Raw genomic sequence first — 26,144 nt, forward strand, 5'->3', positions numbered from 1 at the left:
GTGACTGCAAATAGAACCTATATTTTCCAGATAAAGCATGGTGACAGAGTATCCCAGTCCAGGAGGGCCCACACCATCTATCTGGGAAGCAGGAGTGTCCCCATAAAGATGGGGACGAGGGGCCGGGGCAGCCTCTCCCCCCTACCCCCCCCAAGCCATGTCCCAAATCAGGTGCGGTCTGTAAGCCTGGTGTTAAAAACATAGAATTCTTTTCAGAAAAACATCAAGTTCTGGACTTGAAAATTTGGAATTCTCCTGCCTCGCAGAATGGCAGGACACCAAGAAAAAAACCTCCGAGATGAGGCCAAAGAGTTCAGGCTTTCATTTCCCATCATGGACTGCAGAGGAGTTTGGTTAAAGATAAAGACAGACTGTTTGTGTCTGGGGATCCTCTCGCACACGAACTCCTGAATTCATTCATTTGACGGATATCTACTAACACCTACTATGTGTCGGGCTTGGGCACTGGGGATACAGTGAATGAAACAGACAAGATTTCGGCCAGCACGGAGCTGATATTTTAGCCGGGGAGACACAGATAACCAAATATATAAAATATTTAAATTGGGGTGGTCAGGGAAGGCCACGCCGAGAAGGTGACATTTATGCAGAGACCCAAAGGTGAGGAAAGGAGCCATATAGATAACTGGGGAAAGTGCATTCCAGCAAAGGGCAAGTGCAAAGGTCCTGGGGCAGGAGCACACCTGCTACGTTCTGGGAAGGACAGTGAGGAGGCCAGTGTGGATGCAGCAGAGGTGAGGTCAGCACGGAGCTGGCCGTCAGATGACACTGGGACCATCCAATGAGATGGGAGGACACTCAGGGCTGGGGGTAGAGTCACGCCTGTTCTGACTTATTTATAGGTAGGAGATGTCATCAGATAGATAAGGTGTAACTGTCTGAAGGTCATTTATGGCCTTAGAATATCCTGTCCCAGCAAATATACAATGCATGGGCAAAACAGCCTGCCCATGCTGGAAGGGTTGGAGAGTCTGAGCATGTCCATAAGAATAACATACGTGGCTGTTTTTCTAACTGCATGAAAAAGCCTCGATGCCCTGGGCATTTGAGTGCAGTCACTAGGGGTTACTGGCACTTCCCAAGTCTCCATCTGGCCGGCCGTCTGGCACACAGGCTCCCCAACCCTGGGCAGTGCCTGCATCCCAGTGCAGCTCTAACCCACAGTTCAGCACCTAGGAGGTGTTCGCCGAGTGACTTAATGCCCACCCTTCCCACTAGCCTCCCCCGCCCTCATGGGTCCAGCTCTCCATCCTGAAGACCCGGGGGTGGACCCTTGGAGCCCCCAGCAGTGTAGCCCGGGAGCCCCACCCCCCCAGAACTCACCGGGCATGGAGAAGGGGGACAGGAACGCAGCCTCGACCAGCTCTGGCTCCGGGGGTGGCGGCGGCTGTTCCCCATCCCGCTGCAGCTCTGCAGGGTTTTCCACAGGAACATTCCCGTTCTCGATGCTCTCGTGTCTCCCGTTCTGAAGTGGCTTGCTGCTCACACCGTTTGCCGAGTTGATCAGCCTCTGCCTCTGTGTGGACAGGAGGCAAGACAGACACCCAGGTGTGTGACAAAGTGTCGCCCTGTTGTTTTGTTCCTCCCATGTGGCGGCCCTTAAAGGTTTCGAGAACGACGCCCCTGGAGATGGGTTTGCCTGAAAAATGGCCCAAGGACCTTGGACTCCAGCTAAGTTTGCTCATTTCCACTTGGACAAATACCAGCGAGGGTATCAGTCAGAGCCCTGGGCCTCCTCTTCTTAGCGCCAACCTGACAACCCGTCCCATGTCACTGGATGACAGCGATCATTCTGTATCCCCCAGTAGATGGTCATAAACCACCTGAAGACAGTCACACAGGAGAGACTTTGCATAGTTTAAAAATATTTTTTTTCCACACAAAAAGTGCATTTACATTATGTGTCCAACAGCCCAATGATGGTTCACATCAAGATATAGAACATTTCCAGCCCCTCCAAAGACTCCTTTAGGGTCCCCTCTCTCCAGGGGTAACCAAGGTAACTCCATTCTGACTTTTATAAACATCAACTAGTTTTTCCTGAACTTGAGCTTCCTATAAATGGATTCAAAGAGTACATATTATTTTATGTCTGGCTTCTCTCACTCAACTGAATATCTGTGAGGTTCATCCATGTTGCTGCACACATCAGTCATTTGATATTTTCAGGGCTGTATAGTACTCCATCCTGTGAATAACACACAGTGTATCCTTTGCTTGTTGATGGGCCTTTAGGTTATTTCCCCTTTTTGGTTATCATGAAGAATGCCATGAGCATTTGTGTACATGTCTTTTTGTGGACATATGCGTTCATTTCTCCTGGGTATTTATCTAGGAGTGGGATTGCTAGGTCATAAGGTAGGTGCAGGTTGAACCATTTTACACTCACACCAGCAACGTATTACAATTGTAGTTGCTTCCCATCCTGGTCAACGTTTGATACTGTCAATCCTTTTCATTTTAGCCATTCTGGTGGATGGGTGGTGGTATCTAATGGTGGTTTTAATCTGCATTTCCCTAACAACTAATGATGCTGAGCATCCTGATTGGGTTAGTGGCCATTCGGAAGGCCTCTGCTGTCCAAGTCTTTTGCCACGTGAAATGGGTGTGCTCTGAACCAACCCGTCCCCTTCCCTCCCCCATCTCCTCGTAGCTACTGACCAAGTCTGCCTCCTTTCTACCCAAGCAGAAGCTGACTTTGCTCGCCAAGACTGTGGGTTTCTACGAAACCAGGGAAATGTAGAGGCCCCATTTCAAGAAATCAACAGGTTTTCATGCTCCCAAGAATCTGTTTGCCTTTTCACAGCTCATCTTTGTCTGGCTCCCATTAAAAATATTTATGGATCAGCTTTAGGCCTTGTGGGTAACGATCATCACACATGGACACATATATCTTTCCCAGTTACTTCAGCAGGAGACCAAGAGTCAGTAAACATGTCCCCAAGGCAATACTCCACAACTGTGTGCCTAACACTTACCCTTGTGGTTACTGGAAGCAAAAAGAGGGGGGGAAAAGTCATTATTCCTTAAAATGGAGGCATGTTATTTTTTCCAAAAGAAAGAAGAATTGACCATTAACTGCCTTCATGTTGGTTTTAGGCAGGGACTCCTAAATCATGAAGTCTAGGGTTGAGTGGAAATTTAAAACTTTTTTTCCTACACGTGTGTCCACAACATTTAGCCCACCCAAAAGAGCAAAGTGATCTACATCTGAGACTCAGGGCCAGACGTGGAGGCATAATATTTTTCTACGCAAAAAGAGGGAAATGAAAGGTCATCCTTATTAAAAACAAAACAAAAACAAACAAAACCCCCAAATAGCTGTGCAAGGACAGAATTGTAAGGAGGTGGGATGTGACCCAGTAGGAACATGAATGGTAACAATGGGAGGGGGTCATGACTCGAGCTTAATAGGAATCAATAGAGAATTATACTTGAAAAAGAAATCTGCAGCTATGAGGTTGTATTAAAAGAGGCATATTGAGCTTCCCTGGTGGCACCGCGGTTGAGAGTCCGCTTGCTGATGCAGGGGACATGGGTTCGTGCCCCGGTCCGGGAAGATCCCACATGCCACGGAGCGGCTGGGCCCGTGAGCCATGGCCGCTGGGCCTGCGTGTCTGGACCCTGTGCTCCGCAACGGGAGAGGCCACAACAGTGGGAGGCCCGTGTACCGCAAAAAAAAAAAAAAAAAAAAAAAAAAAAAAAGAAAGAAAAGAGGCATAGGTTACAACACGGAGGTGACGGATCCACATGCTGAGAGAGACAAACCAGAAGGTTTCTCCGTTTCCTTCTAGAGTTGCTCTACTCACAGAGAACAGGTGTGTATTCATTCTTTTTTTGCCCTGAGTAACAGTTACAATAAACAATCCATACTTCAGACTAGTCTTTCTCCAATTAGTTTTACTCTAGTACTTGACAAAATACTTAGTGGAACATGCAACTGTGGTATTTGATTGCTACCTGCCTTAAAATCCTTCCCGATAAGACCATTTGCTGCCTGTGGGTGAGGTTTGGGCTTCCTTCCTTCAACAGGTGTGGCGATAAATGCCAGCCTGGCAGAGGACACCCCAGGCCCAACACCAGAAAGTGTGCTGACAAGCCAGGGCCTCCTCACACTGCCAGAACCCATCCAAGGCCACTCGCTCTCACGGTCTCATGGTCCTTGAAGCAAACTCACCTCATTAATTATGATCCTGCTGGCCATCCGCAGACGAGTCCTGGGCGCAAACTTATTGGTGATCATTATGCGTAAACCTGCTTCCGGGAAGGTGAACTTGGGAGGGCTGGAGCTCATGACCTCATCCACCATCACCACTGGGCTTTTGCTGTACTGCAGTTCCTCCTTCACTACATTGAGCACAAAGCCATGATTAGTGCTGAGATCCCCCGGGGCAAAACCCGAGGGCTGGGGCGACTGACTTCCCCTCTCGGGCGCAGACTTCTTGGGCTGTGGTCTCGGCAGCCAGTAGCCGCCTGGAAGCCTGGCTGCGGCTCCTCCCCTTAGTCAAGTGGGCCCCTGGGTCTGAACCGCCTGCAAGCACTGGACAGAGCCCCAAAGTCCCCCTGTTACAGGACCACTCCCCCATCTCCACTGCCAGCCCCTCTGCCAATCGCTGCCCCTCTCTTCTGGGGCCCAGTCCTGGCTAATGGCAAGGGTCTTTCAGTTCCTCATTTAAGCCTCACAGGGCAGCCCACCTACAAAGTGGACAGGATCCCTGCCAGCTCTCACCCCTGACTCTGAGAGGACCTTTCTTTCCCGCTGTTTACAGAGGCTCAGACAAAACTTTACAAATTGACCAGGGCCCCCTGGAATGGAAAATGCTGGGAGGCACCAGAGAGCACCGGCTCTAAACTTCCCAGGAGGCCACCTGCTCTGTCTTAGAGGAACCATCTCCATCTGGCACAAAAGGATGCTTCCAAATTTGTTCCCCATGAGGTAGGCAGTGAGGTCAAAGATCTGGCTCACAGGCCCTGGGCGAGGCAGCTGAGACCCAGGAGAAGCCTGCTTGCAGAGGGTGCACGGAGAGCCGCTGGCCGAGCCCAGTGTCTCCAGTAAAACCAGCACCCTCCAGCAGGGAGGCCACTCTCTCTGACCCTTTGCTTCCACTCATGAGGCTGAGGAACACACCTCCCCAGTGCCCAGACCTGCCCTGCCACCTTCCCAAACATGCTCCAAGCTCGAGTCCTGGGGGGTTTGACATTTAATTCCAGAGCCCCAGAGGGTCCAGAAACAGAAGCACTCCAGAACACAGCACACAGAAGCAGGGGGGCTTTCGCCTCCAAGGGGCTATCAAGGCAGATGTGCCCACCCCTCTCCACTGGTCACCAGCTCCCGGTGGGTGTCCCTCCTGGGTAACAGGGTAACCAGGAGTAGTCCAGCGCAAACCTGAGCAAGAGTTAATGGCACAAACACAAACAAATGCACACCAGCCACACACACACCCTCACCAAAGAGGCAGCAAGGCTCAGCAGACAGGAGGCGTGTGGTTAGAACCAAAGCCAGGAGGACCATGCATTTTTTTCGGAGACAGACACTAACCGCCAACAAGGTGTGTGCGTTGGACTCACGGATTTTGCTTTTTAAATGCATGTGTTATCACTTGGATGAAAGCAGATTACTTACAATTTAGAAGAGGAGAAGAGTTAAGGAGACAAAGGCCAACAGAGATTGCCAGAGATGATTAGCGTGCGGTGGACACCTGGGAGTCTGGGGCAGCATTCTCGAGGGTGGCCCAGATGCCAGGGGGTTATGTGAAGGAGGGTGTTAGTAGAGGGGCTTCGATGCTCGGGGCCTCTGGCCTTCTGGACGGCCCCTCTCCTGGCTCGGTCCCACTCTGAGGATTGGGAGGCCTCCTGCCCGCTGCCCCGCCCTGCTGCAGGAAAGCTGGAATCCTTCCCTCCTCTGGAGCCTCCACCTCAGAGGGAGGGGGAAACCAGCAAAACAGCCGCAGGCTCCGTGGGTAGAACCAGCCCTACCATGGCTACTACCTGGGGGAACAGTTGAGCTCAGGAGGAGGGAAGAGCCATGATACCTGACTTCTCAGGCACCTTGTCCTGGCACCGCCCACCAAGTGGCAGCACAGGGTGGTATGTCCAAGCCAAGGGCGCCTGCCCAGCAGGTAACCCAATCAAGTACAGCATGTTTCTCGGGCAGTTCAGCTTAAGGCCAGGTACCCTTCCTTCTCTCCCAGTTCCAAGCCAAAGTTGTGTCTAGGGCCAGGGCAGCTTGGAAAGGTCCCAGAGTGAGCCCAGCCAGTGGTCAAGATGGCCTTGGTTGTCAGGCCGTGTTCAAGGCCACCTGACAGCCAACAAGGAGAGGCCGGACCCCCAGCTGTGACAGGACACGAAGGCATGCCTTCCTGCCTTTGTCCGCGTCACCTTTTCTTGGTGTATCGTGCCCTGCTTTCTTGAGCTGAACTGAAGTGGGATGTAAAAAATGTGTAAAACTTGTAGGGAAAAAAACCCCCAAACAACTGTACGCAGAACAAAGTTGGAGGAATGCTATTCCCCTCAAGAGAGAAAACTGGCTTGAGCTGACTTGGTGAGCTGAACTGTAGGACCTTTAAGAATATTTAAGTACATAAAGGTATTTAATAGAAGTGGGGGTAAAAAGGCAGTGTGTCCTCTCCTGTCAAGAGGTTGGGTTAAAAATGTTTGATTTTACATATACGGGGAAATACCAAAGCTGATACCAGCAAAGTCAGGGGTGTGCGCGTGTGTGTTTTCCTGAAATAATTTAGTAGCCAGCAATCTTTGACAACCCTGGATGGGGTAGTTTACACGACCTGCCTGAAGGCTGAGGACCAGGGGAGAGAAGCTCCGAGTGGGAAAGATTCTGTGGCAGCACCGTGAGAAAAGGCAAAGTCCCGAAGCCCTGGTCTCCTCAGGCCCCTCCCCACCCCCCAGGGTGGTACAGGCGCTCCTTCTTCCTGCCCCTGTCAGTCTGTCTGCTTCTAGCGGACAGAGCCCTGCACATGCCCTCTGGCAGGGAAGGCGCATCCACCAACTGGGGCTGCATCTCTGGGTTTCCCACCTCTCCAGTTCCAGGCCTGCATCCCCCCAACCCCCCAAATCTTTTCCTCCTTGGCCTTTATCTAAGTGCATTCACCCTGATGAGAGCTGGACGGAGACCTATCTTCGCACCTTTCCCTGTGCCCGGGGGCAATCCTGTGTCTAATCTTCCAATTTTTTAGAAACTGCCCTGGGCTTCGAAATTTGGGGAAAAGTAATAAACTTGTGGGAAATCCTACTGTCATGGGTACAAAAGTGAGGGAGACAGGCCACCAGGGAGCACCTGGAAAGGCCCCGCACGGGCTGTGGCCTTGGGGCAGCCGGGGCAGCCAGGATCTCTGTGGAAGAGGAAGTGGCTCACGTCCCTGCCCCTGGCACTGGGGACGGGCCTCTTCCATCAGCCACAGGGGCGGCAGGTAGCTCCCGGGGCTGGCACCCGAGGATGCGGCTATTTCCCACTGGCCTGAACGACTCCGCGTGTGGAATCTCTCTTCTTGCCACAGAGGTCCAGAGGACCCCAGGAGCCCTGATCTCCCTGGACGAGGGCGGCCAGGAGCAGCCTCTGTCTTAAGAAACTGTGGGTGGGGACACGCCTTGGAGCCGCAGTGTCCGTGGAGCTAAAATCCAGACCAGCAGCCACGCTGTTCCCTTCCCTTCTGAGACTGTCCTGGAAGCGGGCTCTCCCCCGGGGCAGCCTGCTCAAGCTCAAGGAACAGGACACACAGCACAGCCCCACCCTCTGCAGGCCTCCTCTCTCACGGAGGAGGGTGGGCCTCGGCAGCCAGGCTGTGGCCTTGGCCGCACTCACACCCTCTCCCCACCAGCCTCCCTCCTCCCACGTGGAGAAATCCACCCCTCACTCAGCACCCACGACAGGTGCCTTCCTCCTGGGGGTTACCTGGGACGGGACAGAACATGCTTGCCCAGAGCGCACATGGGGGGAGCTCCTACCCTGACCCACCCCACGGTGGAGGCTGGGGAGAGGGCCTGGGAAGATAGATTTCGGCCTCCACATGTCCCAGACACTGGCCAACAGCCCGCTCTGAGACATCAGTGACACCTGAAAGAGGGGGTGACTTGCCCAAGGCCCTGAGGAATAAAGGAGAAATACTCCTCGGGTAGCTGGTCCAAGGGGCTCTCTCCTGGTTAAAGGCCTCTAGCAACACTGTGGGTGGAACTCAACAATGCCAGCTTACGCTGTTTTTTTCCAGATCTTAACTCCAGGGATCTATTCAGGCCTTAACACAGTTCTTGGATGGGAAAGAGTGTGAACTCGCTCGCTGTCCTGGCAGCTGTCCCCACAGCTGGAGTCACCTGGTAACTGGCTGGGTTAAGAGTTGAGGACAAGGTTTCCAAGGCAGGAGCCGGTCGGGCCCAGACATTTGGGGAACCTGACAGATACGGGCGGGCTCCGGAGGCCCAGAACCCCCAGACAAGGGGCCAAAGAGAAGCTGAGGAGACCAGACCACAGTCCCCAGGGGAAGGGGCTCCCACCAGGGCTCTCGGGGGTGGGTCTGGAAGTCCTCGAAGCTCCGTGGCATCCTTCCCAGCCTTGCTGTTCATCTGGGCAAGGAGCCGGTGGTCTCCCTAGAACAGAGCTCTGCAGAACTGGGCCTGGCAATTGAGAAACCACAGGGAGACTGAGCCTGCTCTGCCTTCCCAAGTCCTCAGCTTCCTGTCACTGGCCTTTGACATGGGTCAGAGATGTAATTCACTGCATTTCAGGAAAGCCGAGCAGGGCTTGAGACTTCCTCGGGAGGCTTGGGGCGATCCCCGAGGACGTGACTGTGGACTTTTTTTTTTTTTTTTCTTTTTGCGGTACGCGGGCCCCTCACTGCTGCAGCCCCTCCTGTTGCGAAGCATAGGCTTCGGACGCGCAGGCCCAGCGGCCATGGCTCACGGGCCCAGCCACTCCGCGGCATGTGGGATCCTCCCGGACCGGGGCACGAACCTGTGTCCCCTGCATCGGCAGGCGGACCCCCAACCACTGCGCCACCAGGGAAGCCCTGTGACTGTGGACTCTTGATTCATCCTTCTCCCATCTAAGTAAACGCCCATCTGAGCCACACCTCCTAAATGACGCACCCTCCTTATTTAGGGTCCCGTGGCCAAGGGGAAGAGTGACAATTCAAAGGGAGTGTGTGTGCACACGGAAGAGAAGGGGAGAGTACTTGCAATGACATGGCTTGCCCGCTCCTGTCTGCTCAGCCTTACCTTGCCCCAGCAATGGCATGGAAGGGTCATCAGAGCTACTATCACAGTAATCATTACCATCCTCCAGCTCACTGTTGACCGTGTTGCCATTTGCAATGGTCTTTTGTTTGACTGTGAAAAAGGCCTGCATCTTCACATTGTACCTGCAAGTCAGTTAAGGCGGGAGGTCAGAGCTGCGGGGTGGACTGCGCAGGGCCCTCCCCCACCTCCTTCCCCTGTGCACCTGCAGTGAGCATGGCCCTGGGGGAGCTGGTGGGGGGCTGAGGCTTTTCAACCCAGCTGACAGAGGCTCCTGACAGGAACCTTGGGATAATGTGCAGTCGCAGGGGGCCTGCTCCTCCTGAGCGGGCCTCCTGGGGCCAGAGGAGACCTTCAGCCCAAGAGAATGACTGACGCCTACTTCTGCGTGCTATAAACCTGTCCTGACAAAAGAAGTTCAGCCCAGCCTCGCAACAGGCTCGAAGCAGGTGTTCCCAGGCCTGGCCTTGCTCCCGTGGGCTGCCTGGGGGCCCTTCCCTGTACCATCCCAGCCAGCGCTGCTGCCCATACCAAGAACAGACTCCATCCCAGACCCCAGGCTGGCGGCCCCACTGAAAGGCACTCAGAGAGGAGACGGTTTAAGGACCATTCTCTTGCAGTTTGACAGCGTATCACCCATTTTTATAAAACATTATAAACGTTTTAGGTCAACGGGGGGATTCATAGCGTCGTAAACCTCAGGGGTGTTTTCCTTTTTAATTACCTGCGGAGGTGTGAGGAGAAAGTTACAAACCTGAATGTGGCTTAGCTCATGGGTAGCCTTTTTTTTTTCTTTTAATTGTAGAAAAATACATACCACATAAAATTTGCCATTTTAACTATTTTCCTTTTTTTTTTTTTTTTTTTTTTTTGTGGTACGTGGGCCTCTCACTGTTGTGGCCTCTCCCGTTGCAAAGCACAGGCTCCGGACGCTCAGGCTCAGCGGCCCTGGCTCACGGGCCCAGCCGCTCCGCGGCATGTGGGATCCTCCCCGACCAGGGCACGAACCCATGTCCCCTGCATCGGCAGGCGGACTCTCAACCACTGCACCACCAGGGAAGCCCTACTTTCCATTTTTAAGTGCACAATTCAGTGGTAGTAATTACATCTGTAAGGCTGTGCAACCATCACCACTATCTAGTTCCCAAATTTTTAGCATCCCGAACAGAACTCTGTTCCCGTTCACCATGAGTCATTAATTACTCCCTCCCCTGAGCACCTGGTAATCAATCTCTAATTTGCCGCCTGCCTCTAGGAGTCTGAGTCTCCTCAGCACCTCACATAAGTGGAACCGTACAGTATTTGTCCTTTTGTGACTGGATCCCTTTCACTCAGTATAATATTCTCAAGGTTCATCCACATTTGTGGCATGAGTCAGAATTTCCTTCCCTTTTTATGGGTGAATATTAATTCATCATGGGTAGTTTTGAGATGATTCTGACCTGGGCAGCTTCTGGAGGGCCTCAGGGTACACAACCCTGGCGCCAAGGTCTGCATCTTTAGAACTACAAGTGGTGCCGGGTGCAGTTGTGCAAGGTGGCAGCCCTGAGAGGTGGCATTTTATGAAGTCTGACAAAATGGAGGTGCCCAGCTCTTTCAAAAGAGTGGCATTAAATTATCAGGCGATTTATAGAGACAGAACAGAAGAGCGGTCACCCTGGGGCATGGGCCAGGGGTGTGGACCAGGCTGGGAGAGAGGTCCCCGCTTGCTATTTGTTTTGGGAGTGGCCTCAACCTCCCCCCGACCAGCCAGCCACCTACCCCGGCCCAAGTGCAGACAGCACCCTAACCCAGAGTCTGACTATCTCTCTCCCACTCTGGCTGCCCCAGCAGGGTGTCCCCCAGAGAACTGGGGTGGCCAAAAGTGAACGCAAGGGCTGAAGGAGGTTTTCTTCCTGCTCGGACAAAAGGCTAAAGCAGGATGTGAAACCAGGGGTGAGACAGCCCAGAAGAGGAGAAAGGGCACTTACTTCATGATCAGAATGTAAAACACGTACAAGATGATGAGCACCAGGCCTTCCCACCTCAAAGACAGAAAGGAGACTGGTTAGAGCCAGGAGGCCCGCGACGCTGAAGGCTGGGAGTGACCAGCACGGCGGGCGGAGCAGGATGCGTGGTCCTGTCACCTTCCTTGACCCAGTGCCCGGCCCAGGACCCAGGCATGCTGGTGAGCCACCCAGCCCCCAGCCGTCCTGCAATCTGAAGCTCTCTTGGTAACAGAGAAGGCTGAGGGTGGGGCCTTCTCAACTACAGGGGGTCTCATCTACACGGCTCAGGAGGAGTTCCCCTAGCTACCTAGAAAAAGGAGGGCCCAGGGCCACCTCATCCCAGACTCAGGGAGGGGAGTGGCCTGGAGTCATGACGCTAAGAGGCCCTATGGTCACCTGAGATTCTGGCCGGCAACAGGAGAAGCTGTGGGTGCAGGTGGGAAGGGACCCTAAGAACTGCCTGAAGAGATGGGCCAGTCACAGGAGCCTCTTGGGCCAAACACGGGGGCTGGGCTGGGTGGGGGTCTTTCTGGGGTGCACTCTTATCGCCGTCCTGCAGAACCAGCGTTCAACCCCACACATGGCGGGGATTTTTGCAGCTCAGAACACAAGCCTCTGAGGAGTCACACAGCTTAATTTGTTGGATCATCTGACAAGTGTGTCCTAAAGACCTACTATGTGCCTGACGTGAGCCACAGTCATCTTGGGGAGCTCTTCCTCTGCTAGCCCACAGCCCAGCAGAGCCACAAAGGGGTCTGATGACCGGACCACCCCCTCAAAACTCCATCTGCAGGTGAGGAAAAGGAGACTTCTTGGCTCAAACGGTGGGTTAGGACCCAGACCAAGGATGCTCTGGGCCCATAGCACGCAGCCGCTCGCATCAGTTCTCCTGAATCTATGCCCAACAAATAACCACATACAGGATGCAGATCTGAATCGTGGTCAATGAAGAGAACCGTTTTTATGGCTTATGGATGTAAGATACATTCATGCCCTATAAATTAAAGTGGCAATATCAACCTCTTTAGAAGTTTGTGCTTTATGTATCTTGATTAAGAAATCACTTCCTACCTCCATATCATAAAGATGAGTCCCTATATTCTATCCTAAATTGTTTTAATTTTGCTTTTCACAGCGAGATCTTTAATCCATCTGGGATTTATTCTTGTATAAGGTGTGAGGGAAGGAGCTGATGTTATTTTATTCTATATGAATTCCTCGTTTTTGTAGTATGAGGACCTCTCCCGCCTCCCCCAACTCACTACCTTGTCATGATTCCTGCCGTATCCCCCAGCCCAGAACTGGGCCCATTACTGGGTTCTCAGTTCCATATTGGCCTATGCTTATTCTTGTGCAAAACACCATACTGTTTTCATTATTTTAGCTTTATAATATATCTTGATATCTGGCAGGGTGGGAATACTAAGGGAAACAATCTTTGTCACTTTGAAAGGATAAATAAAGGCATGACTGCTCAGAATGATACTCTTTTTTACTTTCACAAGTTCATAAACTTGTTTGTAAAAATAATTTTAAAAAAGATTCAATGAACCCGACAAACAAGGATACTAACAAAAAAAGGAACGAGAAACAAACTTTAAAAACTTACCACACAATTTCTTCATCATATATGAACTGGAAGGCAAAAGAAATAAAGGGCGGGGCGACAGATTTATTCCAAAAGAAGAACAAACGCAGACCTCTAAGCACCCAGAGCCAACACATAGGCTAGTTCTGTGTTTCACAGAAAGCTGGCTCTTCTCTCCATGTCTGGGTTTCTCAAACATAGAAGGTGACCTTTCCTTAGTGGAAACCTTGGTCAGTAGATGCTGCTGTATGAGGCCTCGGGTGGGTCTCCAGATAGAACTGGCCTGTGCTACCAACAGTCCAAGTAGCCACTGGGGCCAACCTGGCAGGGGTCTGCCCTCATTAATGGAACAGAGTTGCTGAAATCAAGAATCTTAAAAACTGAAATGGCATCTCTGTATGTATGTATGTTTGTGTCTATCTACCTACCTACCTACCTATCATCTATCTATCTATCTATCGATCGATCGATCTGTGGTACCTCTGTGTGTGTGGGTGGGGAGGAAGGGGTGTCATTTTTAAAAAAATAAAGAGTAACCCCTTTGGAAACTCTGAGGGCAAAGGACCATTTGTACCATTTGAAGGGAGGCCAGGGGTGATGGTGGGGATGCCGTGGCTTCCTAAGAGGGCACTGACATTGCCCAACAATTCCACCCAGCATTGCCTATGTGGGACATGGATGAATGATGCTTCCGTGGTCCAGGGGAGGAGTCCTGTGACGGCCCCAGCCAGGCCCAGTGCACACAGGAAGGTGGAGGAGCAGTGCCCACCAATCTGATCTTGGAGACACGGGATGCCAGGAGAGACCAGGGGGATGTTGTCTGGACTTGGGCCCATTGTACCCCTCTCCTGGCTGTCATGGCAGGCAGCACACACAGAATCTGCCTTGGGAAGTCACTTCGGAGAGGGTCCTCCTGGCTGGGCATTGCTGTGAGGCTCCCCAGACTCAAGCCTCTGAGGAAGAGGCACTCAATAGAGGGGAGCCCAGTGCCACCACCTGGGAAACCTGGGGGACATTTATGGGGATAGTTTCAGTTTTTATAACCCAATGGAGGGCTACTGGCATTTACAGGCAGTGAAGAACCGGGGTGCTAGTCAGCCTAGAGCATGTGAAATGGTTCGACCAGAGGAGTTCTTCTGTATTTGGCACACGTCTTAAATGTCCTGCTAGATATTTAGGCAAGCAGAAAAAAAAATGACCTGAGCCTCAACCTTAATTCCATTTTGCAAATCAAAGTATTCTTACATGGTTTTAATAAATATTTAATTTCCTAGTGAGTTAAATGTCATGCAAATGGAGGGATGATTGTACTTGGCTCTGTTTAGGATTTTATCAGGAGTCATTCATAATTTTGGAAAATCACATCATCAAGGTTGGCACTGCTCATGGGGTTGCCAGCCCAGCATACCAGCCTCAGTCTGCACTGGTAGCTGTAGGGCCTGGAGATTTCCCATATGGGGGCAATGAATCACATCATTCAACATTCTAGCACCTTCATGCCCAAACATTTACACATTGAAAGATGTATTCTTTTATTATGAATTACTTTTATTTGTCCTTTATGGTATAGTTTGGGCATTATATTGATTTTGTAAAATTGTGTATAGGTAGATAGTTTTATCTTTAACTTTCATTTTTGGGGAGTGTGGTGGGCAGCCTCTCAGGTGCCTCAATGATCCCACTGCCTGATCTTCATGCTCGCCTGTGTGCGTGGCCTGAACTCAGGGATTTGCTCGTAACAGAATATGGCAACAGCGATGGGCTGTCACTTCCGAGATTCGGTTGCAAGCAGACTGTGGCTTCCAGCTTGGTGCCTCCTCGCCCCTGCTGGGAGGGAAACCAGTCCCCAAGCCGAGAGCTGCACCGTGGAACAGCTTGAGGCCGGCCTGCAGCCTAGCGAGTGATCCTGAAAGCAGGTCGTTGCCCACGGGAGCCTTGACATAACTATACCATGGCCAACGCCTGTGAGCCAGAGGGCTCGGCTAAGCCACTCCCAGATCTGATGCATAGAAAATGGGAGCAAGAAAGGTTTGCTGTTTTAAACTGCTGAGTGTTAAGGGAAATTTGTTACACAGCAACAGATAACTAATACAAGGGTCGTGATTATCAAAGCCAGTTGGCTCTAGATGTTCTTAGGTTGAGAACTGTCACTCTAGGGCATGCTCCATACTCTGAAATCTGGGCATGCCATGTGCATCTGCCCTCTTGAAAATGACCTGCCCTCATGCCACCACTTTAAAGCTCCTTTTGGATGGAAGCTGTTCCCCTGTGGATGACATGGTCCTTCCTTGACAGTAACCTGTGTCATGGGCTGTGTCACTGTCATGTGCCATGATGTACCCGAGCCCTCAGGGATCCCTGTTTCAGTCCCTCTGCCTTTTCTGCCCATATCCTTGCTCCCAGCTGCCAACCCTGATTGCTCCCAGCTGGCCTCTCTTCCCTGCTCCACGGTAAGGCGGGAAACCAGACACTCTGCTCTTTAGTAAATGGGCTCTAAGTGAGGATCTGAAGGCCTCTGATGAGCACGTGCTTGAGCTTAACTGCATCAACCGTATGATGCCTTCTTTAGCTTTTTCAAGGCCTTTGTGCCCTCAAGGTGGTACCTGGATGTGATGGATAAGCAAAGCATCAGGTATGAGATTTTCAGGACACGGAGGTACGGTGGTGGGAGACTGGTCAACATGACTGCAGTGAGTGGCCAGCACACCCCAGGGTAGGGCCGCCGTGGGTTCTCTGTTTCTAGTGCCAGGGACAGAGGTGGGCAGGGCCCTGGTGCCTTTGCAGAGGCGGGGGGCGGAGGGGGTGGGAAGGTAACTCACGGCAATGAGCACAATGACAGAGAGGGTGTAGTACACAGAGTCTCGGCACACGGCCCACCACGTCAGATGGATCACCTGCTGAGCAAAGGGCCATCAGCTGTTACTGGCTGGCGAGATGGGGTACGGGGGCCGGGGGACACTGCTGGGGGGCTCCCACCACCCCCAGACCCCTGCAGGCGCAGACGTATGTCCACGGAGCTCATCTGAACTGTACCACCAGAACCACATCTTGTCTGGCCGTTCAAGGCTACCCTGTGCTCTTTGTCACATCTGGGGACGGAATGATACCACATCATGCTCCTAAGTGATGGCACAGCTGCCCCCTGTTCCTCCAAGGTGACCACATGGCATGTTTCCCAGCAGAAGCCAGGGGGAGAGGCCAGAGGCATTCACTCTTCCCTCCGATGTTCGAACCTTCCGGGGGCGACCGGCTGCCCACCTCTACCTCCCTTGGCCGGGCGGGGCCTACCCTTGAGCCTGACTCTCTGAGACTGAGTCTAATGTCCCCCTGGGGCTCTGAGGGCCAGGAAGATGCGATGGGGTTTCAACAACAAGCCAGCTTCGTGCGTCCTGTGGGGAGGCCGAAGGCAGGCCCCAACTATGTGTAAAGTCTAGCTCAGGGTCAGAGTTACAGGAGACGCCTCTTAAATATTTACTGCTGTTGAATGAACGCTCCCCCCTTGGACCAGCCACGGAGCTGACGCTCTTCCTGCTCTCAGACCCACCGGTGGAAGGAAGGTAGCACGGCCCTGCTACCCATGAGGAAGCAGGCTCGGAGAGGAAACCGTTTCTGACGGCCACAGCACTTACGGGCTCGGCTAGGGCTGGGCCTTGGGCCTCCCCGCGCTGTCCCTATGTCATTTCGTACGGAGAGAGAGACCACTGACCTGCCCTGCGGATAATCCACAAACTCCGATTATACATAGGATGTTGAACACAGCAGAGCCCACAATGGTCCCAACCCCAACATCTCCATGGGTGATGAACACACCTGGAAAGAGAAAGGCACAAAAACTCCTCTGCAAAGCCCAGCCCTTCCCCTTCCTTAGACCCGGGCCGGCTCTGTGTCCCCCACCCCATGAACGGAGGGAAGCTGTTCTTATCAGAGAACACCAGCAACGCGGTTGAGGACAACAAAACCAGAGGTGGAAGTGCCCTCAGGGACCGGCTACTCTAATGCTCCCACTTTCTGAACAGCTTTATTGAGATGTAACTCACATGCCATAAAATTCACCCATTTAAAATGTCAATTCAGTGTTTTCTGGTCCAGTCACAGAATTATACAGTCATTACCACAATCTAATTTTAGAACGTTCACTTCACCCCCAAAAGAAACCCCATACCTGTTAGTACCCCACTCCACCTCATACCCCTGGGAACCACTAATTCACTTTCTATCTCTCTACTTCTCCCATTTTACAGATGAGAAAACTGAGACTCAGGCTGACAAATGCCCACACTAGTCTGGACACCAAACCTGGGCTCTCTCTGCATCCTGCGCCTCAGGGCGACGGGACTTCTTACCAATGACAGAGGCAAACAGCTCTGGCGTCGAGCTTCCTGCAGCCATGAAGGTGGCTCCAGCCACATCTTCGCTCAGATGGAGTTTCTGAAACAGAAGCAACCGCACACCCTCAGGCTGTAAGGTGGGGGCAGTAAACATGCTAACTGGACACTTGGCAGCCAGGGAGAGTGCAGGGGAGCAGCGCCGTAGCCAGAGTCAAGCTCCTGGGCTGGCGGCCTCTCCTCCCTGCACCTCCTCCACACTGCCAGACACTCAACCCAGAATCGCCTGTCCCCTGCCCCCATCTGTCCATTTCTGTTCACTCTCTGAGCCCTTAAATAACGTCTCCTTGATGAAGTCTTTCTAAGTGGCCACCACGAGCCAGCCACTGCCCTGGGACAGAGGGGCTGAAACACGAATCACGCAGTGAGGGTCTGAGGCCCATGCGCTTGCCTCCCCGCTGGATGATGAGGGCAAGGTTGGTCTTTTCCATCTTTGGATGTGCCTGGAACAGGGTCTGGTGCTCAGCGGGGAGTCCCCCAGTTTAGCGCCCATCTCCTCTGGTGCTCACACAGACCTTGGGTACCAAGCGGACCTCCACACGTCAGGTTGTGGGATGTGGAGGCCTCGGACACACAGCCTGGCTCCTGCATCCCAGAAGGCCTTCTCAGTGGCAGGCCCGACACCTGGCTGCTCACTGAAACAGACCCTCACATCCTGTCCCCAGGGCTGAGCCAGCAGGGGACAGGGCTGGAACTGTCAAGGCCCACTCTGCTTGGTGACACTGTGTTCTGGCCACAGAGGCCCATCCTCTGATCTGGAATGTGGGGCTGGAGGCTTCGGGTGCCCGGGAAAACCACGGAGATTCTGGGTCCGCCTGAATGCCAACTTGAAGGTGCCCATCTGTGGTTCTCAGAAGGCCCCCGGGCAGGCTGGCTCAGGGCAGGGTTCGACCTCCTCCTGCCCTCACCTCCCAAAGCACTCCTGGGCAGCCTGGGCTCTGAAGCCACTGTGGAATCCAATCCCTGGGCCAGCACAACCTCCCCACTGAGCTTGCTACAGAAGGGGTCCTCGGAAGGGCTGGAGCTCTGGGCTTGATGGAAAATGGGGTGGGGGCCCATCGCTGACCCCAGGTAGAAGCCCGGCCACCTCAGCCCTACCGCAGAGGAGGTGCCGCAGAGGTTCAGCCACTGAAGCACCTGTGATAGCTTTTAGCAGAATCCAAACCATGCTACACCCTGTCCTGCCCCTCCCTGCCTCTGCCTGGGCCTGCTCCCCGCCCTGGTCCTTCTTGGCCTGGTACCGACATGCCACGTGTCAATCACCCCCAGCCCCACACCCAGGCTTTGCCAAAGGGTCCTAAGTTCTTCCCACGTACCTCGCAGATCTTCTCTAGAGATGGAACGAAGAAGTCATCGCACACTATGGCCAAGGCGTAGAACATGTACAGAGCCTGCGAAGGAAATGGGGAGACAGAGAGTGTCAGCCAGAACTCCTGCCACTGATGGGCACGGCCAGGCGTCCATCACCCGCCAAACCAGCCTGCTCGGGCAGAGGCCAGGTGACCAGAGGGAGGCACAGAGGAAAATTCGAGCACCACAGAGATGTGATTCCTCAATTCCCTCACTGACAGATGGGGAAACTGAAGCCCAGACAGGAGAAATCACTTGCTGAGAAATGGAGGGGACTAGAACTCATGGCACAGGGTCCTGTGCTTCTTCCTCTCTTCTTAAAGAAGCAGCTCTCTCTTCAGCACCACGGTAGGCCCTCAAAAGGTAAGATCCTAATCTTAAGGGCCAAGAGGGAAAGCATTTAAAATTGCCATTTTAAGAGTTTAAAATAATCATCATCCTGATTTCCCCCCGTTAGTTTTAGAGAAGGCATCATTTCCTTGTTACTGACTGCCCACCTCCTGCCAAAACAGACGGCAACGTGAGACCCAGCATTTCCTGGGATGCTGCTTGATGTTGGTCCAGGTTAAAATCCACAAGCCATTTACACTGGGAGGCTCATGGAACAGAGTCCAAATTCCAGTGCTAATCCTGGGAATTTGCCTTGTGATTTTGGATAAGTCACATCTCTAGGTCTCAGTTTCTTCTGTTTGATGACAGAGTAAGAACAGATGGGTAGTTTTTAGAGGTTTTATCTACAGAACTCTTCCCTGACCTGTCCATCCAACACGGCTCTACTGAGCTCATCTTATGTGCCAGGTACTACTCTAGCCATTAGGGATAGGTGGCGAGGATGCCAGGAAAAGCCTCTGCCTCTTTGTGGGGGACGAGCAGATAGGCAAATGAAGTATCTGTAACTGCCAGGAAACAGCAAGTGCAAAGGTCCTGAGGCAGGAGCATGTTTGATGCATTTGAGGAACAGCAAGGTCACTGGTGCAGGTAGAACAGAGTGAGAATAAGGTGGAAAATAAAGAATGTGACGCTGGAAGGAGAGGCAAGGAGCAGGACCTATGGAAAGGAGATGGGATTTTACTCTAGGCTCTGGTGGAAGCCATTTTTTCTTCAAAGAAAAAGTGACATGAATGCCCTATTCTCAAAAGAGAGAAAGGCTGGGCTGCTTCAGCTAAAACGGCGTGATATTATGACAACTTTACAATTAATTAACTGTGATTAAAGTGGAAGATCTATCAACTGTGACCAAAGCATCTGAGGCAGACGTCTACTGGAGTAGACATCTACTCTACTGGAGTCCAGGTGTGGCTTTCACTGAATTTGACACATTATCTTTTGGGGGGGGGAGGAAAAAGGAAATAAATACTGGGGGTGTGGGTAAAGTGGACAGAGAGAGGTGGGAGAGACCCTGCTCCAAAGCTTAGGATACCGACTTGAATTCACACCCTCGGAAGTTCCCTGCAACAGCATCTCCCAGGCAAAGGGTGTCCCGTGAGGCTGAAGGGCCTCCGGCTCCCCTGACGCCTCAGAAACACTGGAGAGAAAAGGGGCCCAAGAGGGCACCACTGTTTCCTTCACTTGGGCCAGAAGTTCTGAGAAGCTTCTTAGTGCTACAGGCAAAAACTGGCTCGAAAGCTCCAGCCTTTTCTTGCTCTAAAGAAGGGCTCAGCAAACTTTTTCTTAAAGGGTCAGATAGTAAATATTTGAGTCCTCGCAGGCCACACAGTCTTTTTTTTTTTTTTTGCATGACTAGTATTCTTTAAATTCCAATGACAGTTACTGTATCATGCCCAAATCACAGGTTAAGAACTGAATTATCATGTCAACATATTTTTAAACATTAAAAAGAGAACCTAGAAAGATCCCAAGTGTACAAATCTTGGGGATTTAAAATTTTCAAAGTGAAATTCAATGGGAAGAGGGACATGATAAAAAAAAGCCACTGGTATTACCTTATCACAAAGGATTCAGATCTTTCCCTGAATTTTCACAAACAGACCATAATCTAGTAATAAAGCACCTCCTCATCCCCAGTTTTGCTTATTTCCCAAACAGATTTTGGCTGATAGTTTCCCCTCTAGTACGGTTATCACTTAAAAAACACAAACATTCAAACTAAAGATACACTGGATTACTAGCTGTAACCTTAGTAAGCCTGCATGGATTGTTTGCTACCAAATATTACAGTAATTTTACAGCGATCACAAAAAGTCATTAGGTTCTCCTTGTTACAATGACGACGAAAAGTAAAAACCTCTTGCTGTTTCTAATACTCATCACAAAGAAGAGATGTGCTTATAAGGCAGGAAGTAACACAAAATTCCTTTAGAAATCATTGCATTTTCACTTTGCTGAAGTTTTCAACTGCAAAACCTCAGTGAAAAAAAATGTTGCAAACCCAGAAGAGTACATCTCACCATCTTAAGTGCACTCCAAAATCTCAAGCTTACTTTAAAAGCCCACAGTATGGGTATTTAAAGTCTTTTCGAAGACCTCTCCCAAATACCACACATCTCCAGATAAACCACATAAGAAGCTTGAAAGCAGTGAAGGATGTTAACCTGCTGGTGCAAGTTTCTGACACCAATCTTTCAAGCCACCGAAAACCATGTCTTCAGGTACCTTTTTCAGTCTTCCCCAACTTGCAGCAAAGCAAAACAATTTTGCTTTTCCCCCTGCACTTAGCAGAGTTCTAAGCATGTTAGAAAGTTTCCAAGCAACTTTTTTTTTGTGCTTCCATGCGATAATTTAACTAGCATTAACAATTTACTATTAACTAGTATTTTCTTCGCCCATGAGCTCTATATAATTCCCCAGAGCTCTGCCTACTGATCTTTTCTCCAGAGAATTCCCTTCAACCCACATTCCCTACCACTCCCACCCTCTACAACCCACACCTAACCACAACCCTCCTCCCTTCTCCCTTTCTTCACGCCCGCCCCTCCCAGCACCTGCAGCAGGCTTTTCCCTTCCCACCACCCCTCACTTCAGGGTCCTCCCATTTGAACACTAAGATTACTCTGAAATCTGATCAAGTAAAATTGAAGTTAAAAAACACATAGAGCAAGATGAATCAAAGATCACTATCGGTACCCTGACCACTCCCTTCTTAGTAGGAATGCCCAAACTAGACCTGCCATTTCTATCACAATTTGGGCAGGAACAACTTGTACCTCCAGCACAGTACAATGACCCCCCTCAATTTGCCAGTTGGCTCATTTAAGTGTTTACCTAAGGCATTTCAATCTTGAACACTTTCCCAACACACAGATTATATCATCACACTAAGAATTCCTCCGACCAATACACAGGAAGGCAGGCGGGTAGATGAGAGGGTCACTGGGATCCATCTGCAAGCTCCATCTACAAGGCAGCACTGTGTTGTGGCATCGGGTTAACATGTTCTACAGCTTAAGAGCCCTCTGGGGCTTCACTGGTGGCGCAGTGGTTGAGAGTCCGCCTGCCGATGCACGGGACACGGGTTCGTGCCCCGGTCCGGGAGGATCCCACATGCCGCGGAACGGCTGGGCCCGTGAGCCATGGCCGCTGAGCCTGCGCGTCCGGAGCCTGTGCTCCGCAACGGGAGAGGCCACAACAGTGAGAGGCCCGCATACCGCAAAAAAAAAAAAAAGAGTCCTCTGGAAGCAAGGTTCGTAGCACAGAACTAGTACAACAGGAGGCTGAATTTAGAAGATGCAGCATCTGAAAACCTCCACCCCAGAAGAGAGGTGCCTGCTGGCATTCACGTGCCCAGAGATCGCTGCTTCTGGATTACATACTCAAAGCAACACATCTGCTGAAGGCCCCGGATGCATCTGCTTTGGACTTTTAAAGACTGCCCCCTCATAAGCTCATCTGAAAACCTTAAAGGATGGTCTCCTGAATGAATACAGGGCTTCCTGAGCAAGGCCTTGGAAACAGGACATTGGAGAACTTCTCCTCCTCCTAAGCCTCTGGAAATTCAATCTGTAGACATCAATTTCGGCGGGCTCTCTCCTCCTCCAGGGTCTCCCCTCCTGCACTGCTATGACTCACACTGGCCAGGGGCTCCATTTCGCCTGGTGCCATCAGCTTGCCATGATGAACACTATAGTAACAAACCACGGTCTTTGAAGCATTTGTGTAGCTTTCAGCTGGTACCAGCGCTGTGGGCCCATCCAAGGGTGCACCTTCAATCCCCACCCTCTCCACTGGCAGGCAAGACCAACCCGCCCACCCAGAGTCTCCGCTGGGGATGCCTCTCCTCCTTCGGGATTACCAACAATACCGACTCCGGCAGGGACGCCAGCAACTTTGCCGGCTTACCAGGTTACCAGAAGCAACGTCTTAAGTGAGGGGGTAACCTCGAGAGAGTTAGAGGGAGGAGGAGGAGCAGAGTGAGGTCACGAAGAGGTAAGCATGGAACCTAGAGGAAAAGTCCAAAGGGGTGGGGCTTCCTTGGTGGCGCAGTGGTTGAGAGTCCGCCTGCCGATGCAGGGGACACGGGTTCGTGCCCCGGTCCGGGAGGATCCCACGTGCCGCGGAGCGGCTGGGCCCGTGAGCCATGGCCGCTGAGCCTGCGCGTCCGGAGCCTGTGCTCCGCAACGGGAGAGGCCACCACAGTGAGAGGCCCACGTACCGCAAAAAAAAAAAAAAAAAAAAAAAAGTCCAAAGGGGTGCACTGCCACCACCCTGGGCCTTGCGAAGCTAAGTTCAGGTTCCACAACACCAGGCCTCATCCCCAGGCAAGTTCACAACCCTCTGTACAGGAGCAGCGCCCTCCTAGAGGTCAGGGTCCCCTTCTCCAGCAGGCAGCTGCGACAGCCAGGCCTGGGGTGTTGGCCTCCCCCCGGGTTACTGTGGGCACTTCCGACGCAGCTTTTCCCAGCACAGTTCCCCCAACATCTAGTCCCCCCCTTCAACCTTCCTTCTCCTGGCACCCCCCACCCCCCAGTCCCATCTAACTCTGCCATCTCCCCCACCTGTCCCCTGAGACCCTAAACTGGCCACCTCCTCCCCCAAAACTAAGCCTAGGCGCCCTGCCCACCCTGTCGCTAACTCCTCCACACAGTCTGTCTTGACTCTGGTGCTGTAGAAGAGTAGCCATGGAATGGGTGTGGTTGCATTCCAATAAAACTTTATTTATAAAAACAGGAGGTAGGCTAGATTTGGTTCTCCAGACATAGTTGGGTAATGCCTGGCCTAAAAGTTTCCTGCCTGGTGGAGCAGTGGTTAAGAATCCACCTGCCAATGTGGGGGACACGGGTTCGAGCCCTGGTCCGGGAAGATCCCACATGCCATGGAGCAACTAAACCCGTGCACCACAACTACTGAGCCTGTGCTCTAGAGCCCGCAAGCCACAACTACTGAGCCCGCGTGCCATAACTACTGAAGCCCACGGGCCTAGAGTCCGTGCTCTGTGACAAAAGAAGCCACCGCTGGGCTTCCCTGGTGGCACAGTGGTTGAGAATCCTCCTGCCAATGCAAGGGACAGGGGTTCAAGCCCCGGTCCAGAAAGATCCCACATGCCGCAGAGCAACGAAGCCCGTGCGCCACAACTACTGAGCCTGCGCTCTAGAGCCCACAAGCCACAACTACTGAGCCCGCGTGCCACAACTACTGAAGCCCACGGACCTAGAGCCTGTGCTCCACAACAAAGAGAAGCCACCACAATGAGAAGCCCGCACACCGCAACGCAGAGTAGCCCCCGCTCACCGCAACTAGACAAAGCCTGCGCGCAGCAACAAAGACCCAATGCAGACATAAATAAATAAATATTTATTTATTTATTAAAGAAAAAAAAGAGAGAGAAGCCACTGCAATGAGAAGACTGCACACAGCAAGGAAGAGTAGCCCCTGTTCGCCTCAACTAGAGAAAGCCCGTGCACAGCAACGAAGACCCAGCACAGCCAAGTAAATAAATAAAAATAAAATTTTTAAAAAATTAAAAAAAAAAAAACGTTCCTGCAAAATGCCTGAGGTCCTCTCAGGTTCAGGAAAAAAAACTTTGTCAAGACTTTGATGAGGCAGAGGAACAGACCTATGGGACTAATTCGCCAAACCCACACCCCCTCAGTGAAAGGAGAGGGCATGGGAAAGCCAGAGACACTAGGAAGATAATAACTCTATTAGAGAAATAACACACAGGTCTGTCACTCAAAATTTGCCCACAACCTTCATTTTCACTAGTGGTTTATCCTGTTAATTAAAACTTCACTCATACAGTATTCTCAGGTGGCAACTCTCTATGTGAGAATCCCAGCTTTCACTTGCTTAATTATCTCTTGCAAAGACGAATACTGTGTTGGGTTTAAATATGTAAGCAGATGGTGCTGGGTGGTCAGGGAACCACATCAGGAGGAACATTTGCTGTGATTGATGCAAAGCAGAAAATTAAACCCTGAGCACTTTCATTTCCCTGAACTAAACAATGGGGCTGGCAAACTTTTCCTACAAAGGGACAGATAGTAAAGTTTTTTGGCTTTGTGGATCACGGAGTCTCCGACACAGCGACTCAGCTCTGCTAGTGAAGCACAAAAGCAGCCACAGATGATACAGAAAAGCGTGAGAATGGCTGTGTTCCAATAAAACTTTATTTACAGACATGGGAAGTGGCTGCGGGCTGTAGTTTGCCTGCAGAGAAGAGCGACTTTTACCTATAATTTAGTTTTGAGCTCACTGTGCCTGTTTGAACTGCTACTTGAACTCCACCACTGATCATCAGGCTCATCTAACACTGAGGGAAGTTTGAGAAGAAGGGCACCAAAGTCTGAAACTAGTTATGTCAAGGCAGTAAAATGTGGGGGGATCCCGGGGATCATGATAGCAAGTGGGGACAGAGCCCTTATCACGTGTCCTGCGACGTCTGATGGACTTGACCCATGTTCACTTGTATTTATACATCTGGGAAAGAGGCTGTCACTCCCATTTTATAAAAGCAGAAAATGAGGCACAAGAAGACATGAATCCTTGTCTCGGCTCTGGGGCCACTCGCTGTGTGACACTGAACAAATCATTTCATATCCTTAAGATTTCATTTCTTTGTGGTTAAAACACATCCAGCATCTGTTCTCACAGGGCTCTCCAAAGACTGGATGAGATCTTTGACACGCTGTGCTCTGAAGACAGGTTTCACATGCCTGAAGTTTAGGGACATCCCACCCCGAGAGGGCCACTTACACCAAGGATATGCAGCAGGACGGCTCCGTGCTGTCGCTCATTATTGGAGAACAGGTCTGCGGGGAACTCATGAATCGCTGCAAGACAAGAGGACATGGTAAGGTATTCAATATTAGTTACCAAGGGGTGTCATTCGAGTCTGGGGGGTTGGCCATGGAACTGAAGAGCCTCCCTGGTGTTAGACTGCCAGGGGAGAGACCAGCTACTTCTCTGTCCAGGGCAGACCTGCGTTCTTAGGAAAACTTTGCTGGATATGGAATTATCCAGATATTCTAGTACCTTAAAGTTGATCATGTTTTGCATATCCGTTGCAATTAGAAAAAAAGAATGAAGCATTTCATACCCACTAGGATGGTTATAAACAAAAAGACAGATAGTAACAGGGGTTGGCAAGGATGTGGAGATACTGGAACCCTCATA

At 51.5% G+C, this 26,144-nt stretch overlaps 1 protein-coding gene across 2 annotated transcripts in view; it reads right to left on the reverse strand.

Annotated features, from left to right (window-relative positions):
• SLC24A4 (solute carrier family 24 member 4) overlaps window positions 1-26,144 on the reverse strand; it is a 178,418-nt gene that overhangs the window by 33,794 nt on the left and 118,480 nt on the right. The window contains exons 3-12 of one of the 2 annotated variants that reach the window (XM_060097934.1): window positions 25,725-25,801; window positions 18,542-18,616; window positions 17,184-17,268; window positions 16,547-16,650; window positions 15,660-15,734; window positions 12,862-12,887; window positions 11,235-11,288; window positions 9,304-9,389; window positions 4,199-4,368; window positions 1,345-1,537 (exon numbers count right to left, since the gene is read on the reverse strand). In XM_060097934.1, coding sequence (XP_059953917.1) covers window positions 1,345-1,537; window positions 4,199-4,368; window positions 9,304-9,389; window positions 11,235-11,288; window positions 12,862-12,887; window positions 15,660-15,734; window positions 16,547-16,650; window positions 17,184-17,268; window positions 18,542-18,616; window positions 25,725-25,801 — 945 coding nt within the window. Of the gene's footprint in view, window positions 1-1,344; window positions 1,538-4,198; window positions 4,369-9,246; window positions 9,390-11,234; window positions 11,289-12,861; window positions 12,888-15,659; window positions 15,735-16,546; window positions 16,651-17,183; window positions 17,269-18,541; window positions 18,617-25,724; window positions 25,802-26,144 lie in introns of both variants that reach the window. The other variant, XM_060097933.1, reaches the window with a different exon arrangement.

This window comes from Mesoplodon densirostris, chromosome 4 (assembly GCF_025265405.1).
Source record: "Mesoplodon densirostris isolate mMesDen1 chromosome 4, mMesDen1 primary haplotype, whole genome shotgun sequence".
Taxonomy (NCBI): Eukaryota; Metazoa; Chordata; class Mammalia; order Artiodactyla; family Ziphiidae; genus Mesoplodon; species Mesoplodon densirostris.